Source organism: Pan paniscus, chromosome 6 (assembly GCF_029289425.2).
Source record: "Pan paniscus chromosome 6, NHGRI_mPanPan1-v2.0_pri, whole genome shotgun sequence".
Taxonomy (NCBI): domain Eukaryota; kingdom Metazoa; phylum Chordata; class Mammalia; order Primates; family Hominidae; genus Pan; species Pan paniscus.
In genome coordinates, this window is record NC_073255.2 from 91,322,450 (window position 1) to 91,334,813 (window position 12,364).

Here is a 12,364-nt window from a genome sequence, read left to right on the forward strand (position 1 = left end):
GATGCAGCCAGCGCTCAACGTCCCCCAGACCTTTCCGCCCCTCTAGCCATTTCCCACATCCCAGCTTCTCAGGTCTTTGCGGAGGCTGTTCCACTCCACGCGCCTGGCCTACTCTTCCCTTTCTCCACCAGCAATAAAAGTAAAAGCCCATCTGAACTTTCGCTGATGCTGAGTTTCCTATCCGTTAAATGGTAATAATAATCCCCGCCCCGCTTCCTTGAAAGGATCCAGTGTGGTGATGGCTGGAATAATGCCTTTAATAAACAATTATCAGTGAGTTCTTCAGGAGGCGTGAGCAGTGATCGCAAATCCCGCCTTCCTCCGCCCTCCGCAGCCCTGCAATCTCAACCGCCAGGCGACCCGCCCCTCGAAACGCACCAAGGGTCGAGCCCTGCCCCTCGAGATGTTCTACTTCCAGGCCCCGCCCCTCGAGACACTCTACCTCCGGGTTCTGCCCCTCGAGACGCTCTAACAACCCAGCCCCGCCCCTCGAGACGCGCTAACTCCAGACTCCGCCTCTCGAGGCGCTCCAATAACTAGGCTCTGCGCGTGGAGATGCTCTAACTCCAGGCCCCGCCCCTGGAGCCGTTCTAACTCCAGGCCCCGCCCCTCGAGACGCTCTAACGTAGTCTGTCCCTCCAGGCGCTCTAACAACCAGGTCCCGCCCCTCGAGACGCTCTGCCACTGGGTTCGTCCCCTCGAGGCGCTCTAACAACCCGGCGCGGCCCCTCGAGGCGCTCTAACCCAGGCTCCGCCCCTCGACTTGCTCTAATAACCAGGCTGCGCTCCTCGAGATGCTCTAACGGCCAGGCCCCGCCTTCAAAGCGCTCTAACAACCAGGCCCCGCCCCTCGAGCGCCACAACAGCCGGGCCCCACCCCTTGAGGTGCGTTAACGGCCAGGCCCCGCCCTGAAGGCGTTGTAACAACCAGGCTCCGCCCCCAGGCGCTCTAACGGCCCGGCCCAGCCGCTTGAGGCGCCCCAACGGCCAGGCCGCGCCTCTGCGTGCGTGCGTGCGCGGCCCGGCAGAGTCGTGCGGGCGCCCGCGTACTCACTAGCTGAGGTGGCAGTGGCTCCACCAACATGGAGCTCTCGCAGATGTCGGAGCTCATGGGGCTGTCGGTGTTGCTTGGGCTGCTGGCCCTGATGGCGACGGCGGCGGTAGCGCGGGGGTGGCTGCGCGCGGGGGAGGAGAAGAGCGGCCGGCCCGCCTGTAAGTGGGGCCGGGTCGGGTGGGGGCGGCCCGCGGTGTCCCGGCTCCCGGCCTCCTCGTGGTCCGACCTGCGGTTTGGGCCCGCGGCTGGTGGGGCCGGGCGACTCCATGGGCCTCAGTTTCTCCTTTGATAACGTGAGCTTCGCTTCCAGAGACGGGGACCCGCCTTGCCGGGTTAGGCGCACCTCCTGGGGCGGGACTGGCTCCAACCTGGGCCCCTTACTGCGGCTTTCTCTGTGGCCGAGGCCAGGCCGTCCCCGGGGTGGCCAGGAGAGCACCGTAAACTCTTCAGCCTGCTCCGTGGCCGCGATCTCGGAAAAAGCACCAATTCTGTGATGTGCAGCAGCATTTACTGGGCATCTATGACCCTGTGATAGGCTTTGGGGTCTTTTTCTGTAAGGAGTCCAGTAAAGGAGAAGTACATCTGCATTATGAACACCTAAATATGTAAGTGAAAAACACGGTGAAATAAGTTTCACTGAGGCCAGGCGAAGTGGCTCACGCCTGTATTCCCAGCACTTTGGGAGGCCGAGGCAGGGAGATCGCTTGAGCCCAGGAGTTTGGGACCAGCCTGAGCAACATAGCAAGACCCCATCTCTACGCAAAATTAGCTGGGTGTGGTTGTGCACGCCCCTGTAGTCCCAGCTCCATGGGAGGCCGAGGCAGGAGGGTGTCGTGAGTACAGGAATTCAAGGCTGCAGTGAGTTGTGATCGATCGCGCCACTGCACTTCAGCCTGGTTGACGGCAAGAGCCTGTCTCTGAAAAGTTTCATAGAAGAGGTTAGTACTAGAAACGGGAAACACCAGAGAGTCAGTGGGCAGCCCTGCTCTTTTTATTTATTTTTGAGACAAGAGTTTCGCTCTTCTTGCCCAGGCTGGAGTGCAGTGGCACAATCTTGGCTCGTTGCAACTTCCGCCTGCCAGGTTCAAGCGATTCTTCTGCCTCTGCCTCCCGAGTAGCTGGGACTACAGGCACACACCACCACGCCTGGCTAATTTTTGTATATTTAGTAGACGGGGTTTCGCCACGTTGGTCAGGCTGGTCTCGAACGCCTGATCTCAGGTGATCCACTCGTCCTGGCCTCCAAAAGTGCTGGGATTACAGGCGTGAACCACTGCGCCCGGCCAGCCCTGCATTTTTTTTTTTTTTTTTTTTTGAGACAGAGTTTTGCTCTGTCGCCCAATCTGGAGTCTAGTGGCGTGATCTCGGCTCACTGCAAGCTCTGCCTCTGGGTTCACGCCATTCTCCTGCCTCAGCCTCCTGAGTAGCTGGGACTACAGGCGTCCGACACCACACCCGGCTAATTTTTTGTATTTTTTGAGTAGAGACGGGGTTTCACTGTGTTAGCCAGGATGGTCTCAATCTCCTAACCTCGTGTGATCCACCTGCCTCGGCCTCCCAAAGTGCTGGGATTACAGGCGTGAGCCACCCTGCCTGGCCGAGTCCTGCTCTTTTATGGGGGAGGTGGTTGTTAGGGAAATCATTACTGAGAATAGGGGGCACATGAGGTAGTGTGGGGTCTCAAAGGATGGTTCTAGAAGAAGAGTTTGCCAGAAGGCCAAGGAAAAAAGACATTCCTGCCAATGGCAATACCCGAGAAGGCAAGGAGTCCCCAAACAGCATTTGGTATGACTTAAGTGTGAGGAGGGGGGCTTGTTAGACATGCCTGGAGAGAAGGAAGCAGAGGACAGATTGTGGCTGTGTTTGTTTGCAGGGCCCAGGAGCTTTTTTCCTGTTGGAATTGGGGAGCATCTGCAGTCATTTACCACATGCCAGCTTTGTGACTCAATTAAGTATCTTTTACAAAAGTGACTGGCTCCACTCCCCAGCACAGGACTCAACAGATGTTGACTTCTCATCCCCGAGTTCTTTCAGGTACTGGAGTGCAGTGGCGCGATCTTGGCTTACTGCAGCCTCTACCTCCTGGGTTCAAGTGATTCTCCTGCCTCAGCCTCCTGAGTAGCTGGGATTACAGGCGCCTGCCACCACGCCCGGCTAATTTTTGTATTTTTAGTAGAGACAGGGTTTCACCATGTTGGCCAGACTGGTGGAACTCCTGGGCATCAAGATGATCCAGCTGCCGGGCCGGGCATGGTGACTCAGGCCTGTAATCCCAGCACTTTGGGAGGCCGAAGTGGGCAGGTCACAAGGTCAGGAGATCGAGACTGAGGCAACAGAGCGAGACTCTGTATCAAAAAAAAAAAAAAATGATCCAGCAGCTGCCTCAGCCTCCCGAAGCGCTGGGATTACAGGCATGAGCCACCACACCCGGCCTCCATAGAGCCTTTAATGCTTGTGTTCGGTACTTTTGCTTGTCACTTTGTAGATATCTCATCCAATTCAATCTCCCTTATTTTTATTTATTTATTTATTTATTTTGAGACAGAATCTCACTCTGTCGCCTAGGCTGGAATACAGTGGCACGATCACTGCATTTGAACTCCTGGGCTCAAGCAATTTTCCCTCCTCAGCCTCCGAATAGCTGGGACCACAGGCGCACACCACCATGCCCAGCTAATTAAAGTTTTCTGTAGAGATGGGGTGTCACTATGTTACCCAGGCTGGTCTCGAACTCCTGAGCTCAAGCAATCCTCCCATCTCAGCCTCCCAAAATGCTGGGATCACAGGCATGAGCCACCGCGCCCAGTTCTCAACCTCTCTTTAAGAAAACCAAGGTTGGGCCGGACACAGTGGCTCACGCCTATAATCCCAGCACTTTGGGAGGCCAAGGCAGGCAGATCACTTGAGGTGAGGAGTTGGAGACAAGCCTGGCCCACATGGTGAAACCCCATCTCTACTAAAAAAACAAAAAAATTGGGGCCAGTTGCCATGGCTCACGCCTGTAATCCTAGCACTTTGGGAGGCCGAGGCGGGTGGATCACAAGGTCAGGAGATTGAGACCATTCTGGCTAATGTGGTGAAACCCCACGTCTACTAAAAATACAAAAAAAATTAGCCGGGCATGGTGGCGGGCGCCTGTAGTCCCAGCTACTTGGGAGGCTGAGGCAGGAGAATGGCGTGAACCCGGGAGACAGAGCTTGCAGTGAGCTGAGGTCACGCCACTGCACTCCAGCCTGGGCGACAGTGCGAGACTCCATCTGAAAAAAAAAAAAAATTAGCTGGATATGGTGGTACACGCCCATGATCCCAGCTACTTGGAAGGCTGAGGCACAAGAATTGCTTGAACCTGGGAGGCAGAGGCTACAGTGAGCGGAGATCACGCCACTGCACTCCAGCCTGGGCGACAGAGCAAGACTCTGTCTCCAAAAAAAAGAAAGAAAGAAAAGAAAAAAAAACCAAGGTCCAGAGCAATTCACTAACTTACCCAAAGCAGGGCCGCTAGAGACGGTTGTGCACATTACTCCCTACATAGGGATGTCTGGCCAAGGATCCACACTCCACTGGCCGTGCTGTGTACCCGCCCAGCAGCATCACCCAACCCAGAGAGTGCGCCTTTTCCACTCTACATGAAGGTGCTCTGTGGACTTACTGTAAACAGCCTCCTCAGTAGTCAGTCAGTAGTAGAGACAGAATCCAAACCCAGGTCTGATTCCAAAGCCTCTGTTTTGTTTCTGTTTTCTGTTTGTTTTTTTTGAGACAGGGTCTTGCTCTGTCACTCAGGATGGAATGCAGTAGTGTTGTGATCATAGCTTACTGCAGCCTCGAACTCCTGGGCTCAAGTGATCCTCCTGCCTCAGCCTTCCAAAGCGTTGGGATTACAGGCATGAGCCACCATACCCAGCCAGCCAAAGCCTCTGTTTTTGCCCATATCACACTCATTCTCCTCCAGAAGACAAGGGCCATATCTGGTTAATCTCCTGCTATTCCACTCAATGCCTGGCTCATCATAGGTGGGCAGTAAATGCTTAACAGTGAGTAACTGGAGAACAACATGGCCCTTCCTTATAGGCCAAAAAGCAAATGGATTTCCACCTGACAAATCTTCGGGATCCAAGAAGCAGAAACAATATCAGCGGATTCGGAAGGAGAAGCCTCAACAACACAACTTCACCCACCGCCTCCTGGCTGCAGCTCTGAAGGTACGTGGGGTACCTGGCACAGCGTGCACCCTGAGACTCAGCCCCACAGGCTTTTCCTCTGGAGTATTCCATGCATGTTACAGGCTCTCCTGCCTCTGATCAGAATCAGCGGGGATGCTTAATTCTGTCCCCTCTCATCGCAGCCCAATCTCAGCTTGCTGTTAATCCAGGCCACAGGGCCCCATCTCCCCGGCTCCAGGTTTGGCTTCCCTATCTCCCCCAGGAGCTCCTATTGACACTTCCTGCCACCCTTCCCCTAGAGCCACAGCGGGAACATATCTTGCATGGACTTTAGCAGCAATGGCAAATACCTGGCTACCTGTGCAGATGATCGCACCATCCGCATCTGGAGCACCAAGGACTTCCTACAGCGAGAGCACCGCAGCATGAGAGCCAACGTGGAGCTGGACCACGCCACCCTGGTGCGCTTCAGCCCTGACTGCAGGTGGGACAGGACGGAGCCTCAGGTTTGCCTGCAGAGGCCTAGTCCCAGGCTTTGGCCTTCCCATATCTGCTTTGAGGTAGTGAGGAGGGACCTGGACCCAGGGCCTCCCTTGGGGTGCCAGAAAGAGCATCCACATAGTTTGCGCGCTGCCTGGGGCTCCCTGGAGGTCTGGGCTACTATACAGCAAGGAAACGGGGGGAGGTCTCTTCCTACCCGGAAATACCTTGGCCTGGCTTCCAGATGAGCCTTAGTTTCTAAACCCTAGAGAGAAACTAAAGGAGCCAAAGCTATCAGAATCTTACCTTTTGAGGAGTTTTATGAGATTTGGAACCAGGGGCTTAAGTTTTAAGGCTAGACTGTGGGGCATGAGGAGAGATCTTGACTTCCCCGAGAACCCAGCACAGGACCTGGAACACAGAGCCTCTTTGTCCAGTGAGAGCGTGACTTGTCTGCTGCCTGTCTCTAGAGCCTTCATCGTCTGGCTGGCCAACGGGGACACCCTCCGTGTCTTCAAGATGACCAAGCGGGAGGATGGGGGCTACACCTTCACAGCCACCCCAGAGGACTTCCCTAAAAAGCACAAGGCGCCTGTCATCGACATTGGCATTGCTAACACAGGTAAGAGGCATTCAGAGGGTGGCGCCTGCCCAAAGCATGAAGGAAAGATCCAGTTCTATTTCCTCAATGAGTTAATGCTGCCTGAAAGTTCTGCTCAACCTGAGAGGAACAAGGGGTACCTGGCTCTGAACAGCCTGGCTCTGTGCTCCCCTGGAGTCCCTGGGCCACACCAGGTCCCTAGGGAAGGTGGGGAAGGGCCACAGTCTTCAGCAGAGTCCTTATCTGTAGTGACCCTTGGCCTGGGAGGAGACATGTATACTTCGGGCAGCAGAGGCCTTGTAAGTGTCTTTGGAGAATGACAGTTGGTCAGATCACTGCCCGTGACCCACATCACTCCCTTCCCGCTCAGGGAAGTTTATCATGACTGCCTCCAGTGACACCACTGTCCTCATCTGGAGCCTGAAGGGTCAAGTGCTGTCTACCATCAACACCAACCAGATGAACAACACACACGCTGCTGTATCTCCCTGTGGCAGGTGGGCAAGGAGGGGTATTGGCGTCTGGGACCACGAGAGGCTGGGGCTGGGGAGCAGGCACAGAACAGAGAGCCAGCTTCATCGCATGGGAAGAGCATACGGGGTGGGGTCAGGAACCCGAGCTTCAAGTCTCAGCTCTCCCCACTTGCAGTAGTGGGATTTCATGCAGGTCACCCCATGTCCTTAGTCGCTATTTCTTCATCTTCAGTGTTTTTGTTTTTTAGAAAATTAGTCTCACTCTGTCACCCAGGCTGGAGCACAGTGGTGCGATCATAGCTCACTGCAGCCTCAAACTCCTGGGTTGTAGCGATTCTCCCAGCTCAGCCTCCTGAGTAGTCAGGACTATAGGCATGTGCCACTGTACTCAGCTAATTTTTGTTTTTTGTTTGTTTGTTTGTTGAGACGGTTTCACCCTCGCCCAGGCAGGAGTGCAGTGGCACAATCACAGCTCACTGTAGCCTTGACTTCCCAGGCTCAGACCATCCTCCCACCTTAGCCTCCCGAGTAGCTGGGACTACAGGCGTGCACTACCACACCTGGCTAATTTTTGTATTTTTTGTCGAGATGGGGTCTTACTATGTTGCCCAGGCTGGTCCTGAACTCCTGGCCTCAAGTGATCCTCTTGCCTCGACCTCCCAAAGTGGTAGAATTACAGGTGTGAGCCACTGTGCCAAGCCACCTTTGGGCGGGGATGTTACATATCTTAGAACAAGGCTAGAAGATAAACTGAGGTCACATACATAAAATAACTTTTTTGTTGTGGTTGTTTGTTTTTTGAGATGGAGTTTCGCTCTTGTTGCTTAGGCTGGAGTGCAATGGCAGGATCTTGGCTCACCACAACCTCCATCTCCCGGGTTCAAGCGATTCTCCTGCCTCAGCCTCCCCCAAGTAGCTGGGATTACAGGCATGCACCACCATACCCAGCTAATTTTTTATTTTTAGTAGAGGTGAGGTTTCTCCATGTTGGTCAGGCTGGTCTCAAACTGTCGACCTCAGGTGAGCTGCCCGCCTGGGCCTCCCAAAGTGCTGGGATTACAGGTATGAGCCACCATACCTGGCCTTTTTTTTTTTTTTTTAAATTCTGAGACAGTCTCACTCTGTTGCCCAGGCTGGAGTGCAGTGGTGCAATCTCAATCTCAGCTCATTGCAACCTCCACCTACCAGGTTCAAGTGATTCTCCCACCTCAGCCTTCCCAGTAGGTGGGACTACAGGCATGCGCCACCACGCCTGGCTAATTTTGTATTTTTAGTAGAGATGAGGTTTCACCATGTTGGCCAGGCTGGTCTCGAACTCCTGACCTCAGGTGATCCACCCACCTCGGCCTCCCAAAGTGCTGGGATGACAGGCGTGAGCCACCGCGCCCGGCCAAAATAACTCTTTAAAGGTTTATATTATCCAGATATGAGGATTATCAACTTTCTCAGGAAAGAGATTGAGGGGTTTTACAGGAACAACATGCTCCGAAAATGAAGTTTTAAAGGCTTCTGGGTTGTATGGCAGATTTGTAGCCTCGTGTGGCTTCACCCCAGATGTGAAGGTTTGGGAAGTCTGCTTTGGAAAGAAGGGGGAGTTCCAGGAGGTGGTGCGAGCCTTCGAACTAAAGGGCCACTCCGCGGCTGTGCACTCGTTTGCTTTCTCCAACGACTCGCGGAGGTGAGTGAATCCGCTCTGATGTCTGACCAGTGGCTCTTGGCCCCTCTTGACAACCAGGGTCCTTCTGTCTGTTTGTGCCATGGCTCTGAAGAGGGTGGGGTGCCTGGCCCTCGGCAGGAAGCTGACTTAGCTTCCTAGCTGGAGCTGCTCAAGTTGGGCCAGTGCTTACCCTGCCAGGGTATGTTGGGGCTTGAGCTGTGATTTTCTGTGTTGCAGGATGGCTTCTGTCTCCAAGGATGGTACATGGAAACTGTGGGACACAGATGTGGAATACAAGAAGAAGCAGGACCCCTACTTGCTGAAGACAGGCCGCTTTGAAGAGGCAGCGGGTGCCGCGCCGTGCCGCCTGGCCCTCTCCCCCAACGCCCAGGTCTTGGCCTTGGCCAGTGGCAGTAGTATTCATCTCTACAACACCCGGCGGGGCGAGAAGGAGGAGTGCTTTGAGCGGGTCCATGGCGAGTGTATCGCCAACTTGTCCTTTGACATCACTGGCCGCTTTCTGGCCTCCTGTGGGGACCGGGCGGTGCGGCTCTTTCACAACACTCCTGGCCACCGAGCCATGGTGGAGGAGATGCAGGGCCACCTGAAGCGGGCCTCCAACGAGAGCACCCGCCAGAGGCTGCAGCAGCAGCTGACCCAGGCCCAAGAGACCCTGAAGAGCCTGGGTGCCCTGAAGAAGTGACTCTGGGAGGGCCCGGCGCAGAGGATTGAGGAGGAGGGATCTGGCCTCCTCATGGCGCTGCTGCCATCTTTCCTCCCAGGTGGAAGCCTTTCAGAAGGAGTCTCCTGGTTTTCTTACTGGTGGCCCTGCTTCTTCCCATTGAAACTACTCTTGTCTACTTAGGTCTCTCTCTTCTTGCTGGCTGCGACTCCTCCCTGACTAGTGGCCAAGGTGCTTTTCTTCCTCCCAGGCCCAGTGGGTGGAATCTGTCCCCACCTGGCACTGAGGAGAATGGTAGAGAGGAGAGAGAGAGAGAATGTGATTTTTGGCCTTGTGGCAGCACATCCTCACACCCAAAGAAGTTTGTAAATGTTCCAGAACAACCTAGAGAACACCTGAGTACTAAGCAGCAGTTTTGCAAGGATGGGAGACTGGGATAGCTTCCCATCACAGAACTGTGTTCCATCAAAAAGACACTAAGGGATTTCCTTCTGGGCCTCAGTTCTATTTGTAAGATGGAGAATAATCCTCTCTGTGAACTCCTTGCAAAGATGATATGAGGCTGAGAGAATATCAAGTCCCCAGGTCTGGAAGAAAAGTAGAAAAGAGTAGTACTATTGTCCAATGTCATGAAAGTGGTAAAAGTGGGAACCAGTGTGCTTTGAAACCAAATTAGAAACACATTCCTTGGGAAGGCAAAGTTTTCTGGGACTTGATCATATATTTTATATGGTTGGGACTTCTCTCTTCGGGAGATGATATCTTGTTTAAGGAGACCTCTTTTCAGTTCATCAAGTTCATCAGATATTTGAGTGCCTACTCTGTGCCCAAATAAATATGAGCTGGGGATTAAATACGAATAAGACATGGTTTCTGCCATCAAAGATGGCTGGTGGGAGAGAGAGATATACCCTTATCAAGTGCTTTGTGTTGGTTTATTCATAGCTATTGTTATATATGTCAAGGCAAGAGAGGACCAGAGCAGGACAGAGGCAATGGGTATTGAAGTTGAAGGGGTACATTTGATAAGAGAGTAGGCATTGAGAAGTTTAAATTTGTGAATTTGAAGGCTGCTTGGGTGTGGCAGGTAAGGGAAATGAGGTATCTGGGAAGGCTTGAGTGTAGGCAAATTTATTCATCCCAAGTCAAACTCTTGATCTCTCTCACGAAAACTATGACCCCCCCTGGTTGCCCCTGACCTCTCAATGTTGGAACAAGCCACAACCTTGGAGTTATCCTTGATGACTCCCCATTCATTATCCCTTCTATCCCACCACCACAGCTGTCATCTGTTCACCAGAACGTTCTTTTGGTTACACTCCATGTGACATCCTGAGGCTGTTGCTTCTCTCCAGCTTTTCTGTTACCATCCTGGTCCTGGCCACTGTCACCTAGTGGGCCACTATAATATGGCTTCCTAATGGATCTTCCTGCTTCCTCTGTTGCCTCATTACTTTTCTATATAGCAGAATGATCTTTTGAAAATGTGAACCAGATCACATTATTCCCTAGTTAAAACCCCCCAAGGCTTCCCATCACACTTGGAATAAAATCCAAAATAATTTTTCTAAACCAAAAATAGTAAAAACAATTTTTTTTTTCTGACAGTCTCACTCTGTCACCCAGGCTGGAGTACAATGGCGCAATCTCAGCTCACTGCAACCGCCGCCTCCTAGGTTCAAGCGATTCTCCTGCCTCAGCCTCCAGAGTAGCTGGGATTACAGGCATGTGCCACCACGCCTGGCTAATTTTTGTATTTTTAGTAGAGACAGGGTTTCACGATGTTGGCCAGGCTGCTCTCGAACTCCTGACCTCAAATGATCCACCACCCCCCTTGGCCTCCCCAAGTGCTGGGATTACAGGTGTGAGCCATCGTGCCTAGCTAAAAACACTTAATCCAAAATTCTTACCATGGCCTGCAAGGTCCTGTGTAACCTGGCTTCGTCCCCCCTCTAAATGCTATGAATGTCAGATGGGCACCGTAATGAGAGCACCACTGGGCAGACTCCTGGACCATCCCACTGTCAGCTCTGTGGTCCAGGCGCAGTACCTGGGACAGTGTAAGCACTCAATGTGAAACTCAAGCCAGGGGCAAGCCACAGACCTCCCAGTATCTTCTCCGTGCATCTTCCCACTCCCAGTCTCCATTGTGGTTTTGTATGTTCCTAACCACAGACTTTTGGCAATGCTGTGCACACAAGGCCTGAGGAGTATTTCCTTGGCAATTGTCAGTAGAATGAGACTAAAACACTTCCTTCGCGCACCTGTTCTTAGAAGCAGCTCTGGCATTACTCCCGTTGTGTATCCAGGACAGGAAGTGGCAGTAGAATGTTGAGTTACTGAAGTCAGATGTCTTCAGTTCCAGTTCCAGCTGGAGAGCAGATAGTAGGTCCGTTGACCTCTCTGAGCTTGTTTCCTCAGCTGCAAAATAAGAATGAATCCTGTGCTACCCACCTTGCCATGTTGTGTTTCAGTGAGACGAGAAAACACTACCAAAAAGTCATTCCACAGACTTCTGAGGACAGAAAGTGCCCTCACTCAAGCTTCTCTTGTAACCACAGAGAAGGTGTCTGGATATTAACATAGAGCAGAGGCCACCAAGGTTTTTCTTTTTTTTAATCAAAAATCCTGCATGTGAAGGCAGTATTAGTATCTTAATATTATAATTTCAACATCTGTGGGTGTGAAATTTTTCAAAATAAAAAGTTGGGGAAATATTTTAAATGGCGCTGTATAGCCTATTTTGGTGTTTTGTTTGTTTTAGAGTTGGGGTCTCCTTCATCCAGACTGGAGTGTGGTGGTGCCATCATGGCTCACTACAGCCTCGACTTCCTGGGCTCAAGTGATCTTCTCACCCCAGCCTCCCAAGTAGCTAGGATCACAGGCACATGCCATCACACCTGTCTGTTTTGTGTAGAGATGGGGGTCTTACTGTGTTGCCCAGGCTGGGGCTTGCAGTCGTTTAAACCATGCAATACACAGATTAAGATGGTGGTGCCATCTCAACAGTGGCCTGCCACTTCCCAGGGAGTCTTCCTTCCTCAGTGCAGTCCACCCTCCTCCTGGCTACTTTCCTGGGGTTTGGTTGCAAGTGGGTCTTCCACCACCTGCATCCAACACTCGGGCGCATGAGGAAAACCAACTCTTTAATTTGCTTATCTGTGATAACTTGAAGCCCTGGATAGTGTCTTGCATATGGACATGTTTTCACAATTATAGCTACGCCAGTAAAGTCAGATTTCAGAGACTGACAGCTT

The 12,364-nt window shown here is 52.6% G+C and overlaps 1 protein-coding gene across 4 annotated transcripts; it reads left to right on the plus strand.

Moving 5' to 3' along the window:
• Positions 1-592: 592 nt before the first annotated feature.
• On the plus strand, positions 593-9,961 carry TBL2 (transducin beta like 2). 4 transcript variants are annotated; one of them, XM_055114504.2, is made up of 9 exons: positions 593-885; positions 1,365-1,659; positions 2,928-3,088; positions 5,123-5,253; positions 5,514-5,698; positions 6,165-6,316; positions 6,666-6,792; positions 8,294-8,446; positions 8,663-9,961. In XM_055114504.2, exons 3-9 carry the CDS (start codon positions 3,058-3,060, stop codon positions 9,126-9,128), a joined length of 1,245 nt encoding a protein of 414 aa, XP_054970479.1. In that variant the 5' UTR covers positions 593-885; positions 1,365-1,659; positions 2,928-3,057; the 3' UTR covers positions 9,129-9,961. The 4 variants fall into 4 exon arrangements, with proteins under 4 accessions (XP_054970479.1, XP_008966780.1, XP_054970480.1 ...); XM_055114505.2 differs by lacking the exons at positions 593-885; positions 1,365-1,659 and adding an exon at positions 1,215-1,347; XM_008968532.4 differs by lacking the exons at positions 1,365-1,659; positions 2,928-3,088 and having other exon boundaries at positions 604-1,212.
• The last annotated feature ends 2,403 nt before the right edge of the window (positions 9,962-12,364 follow it).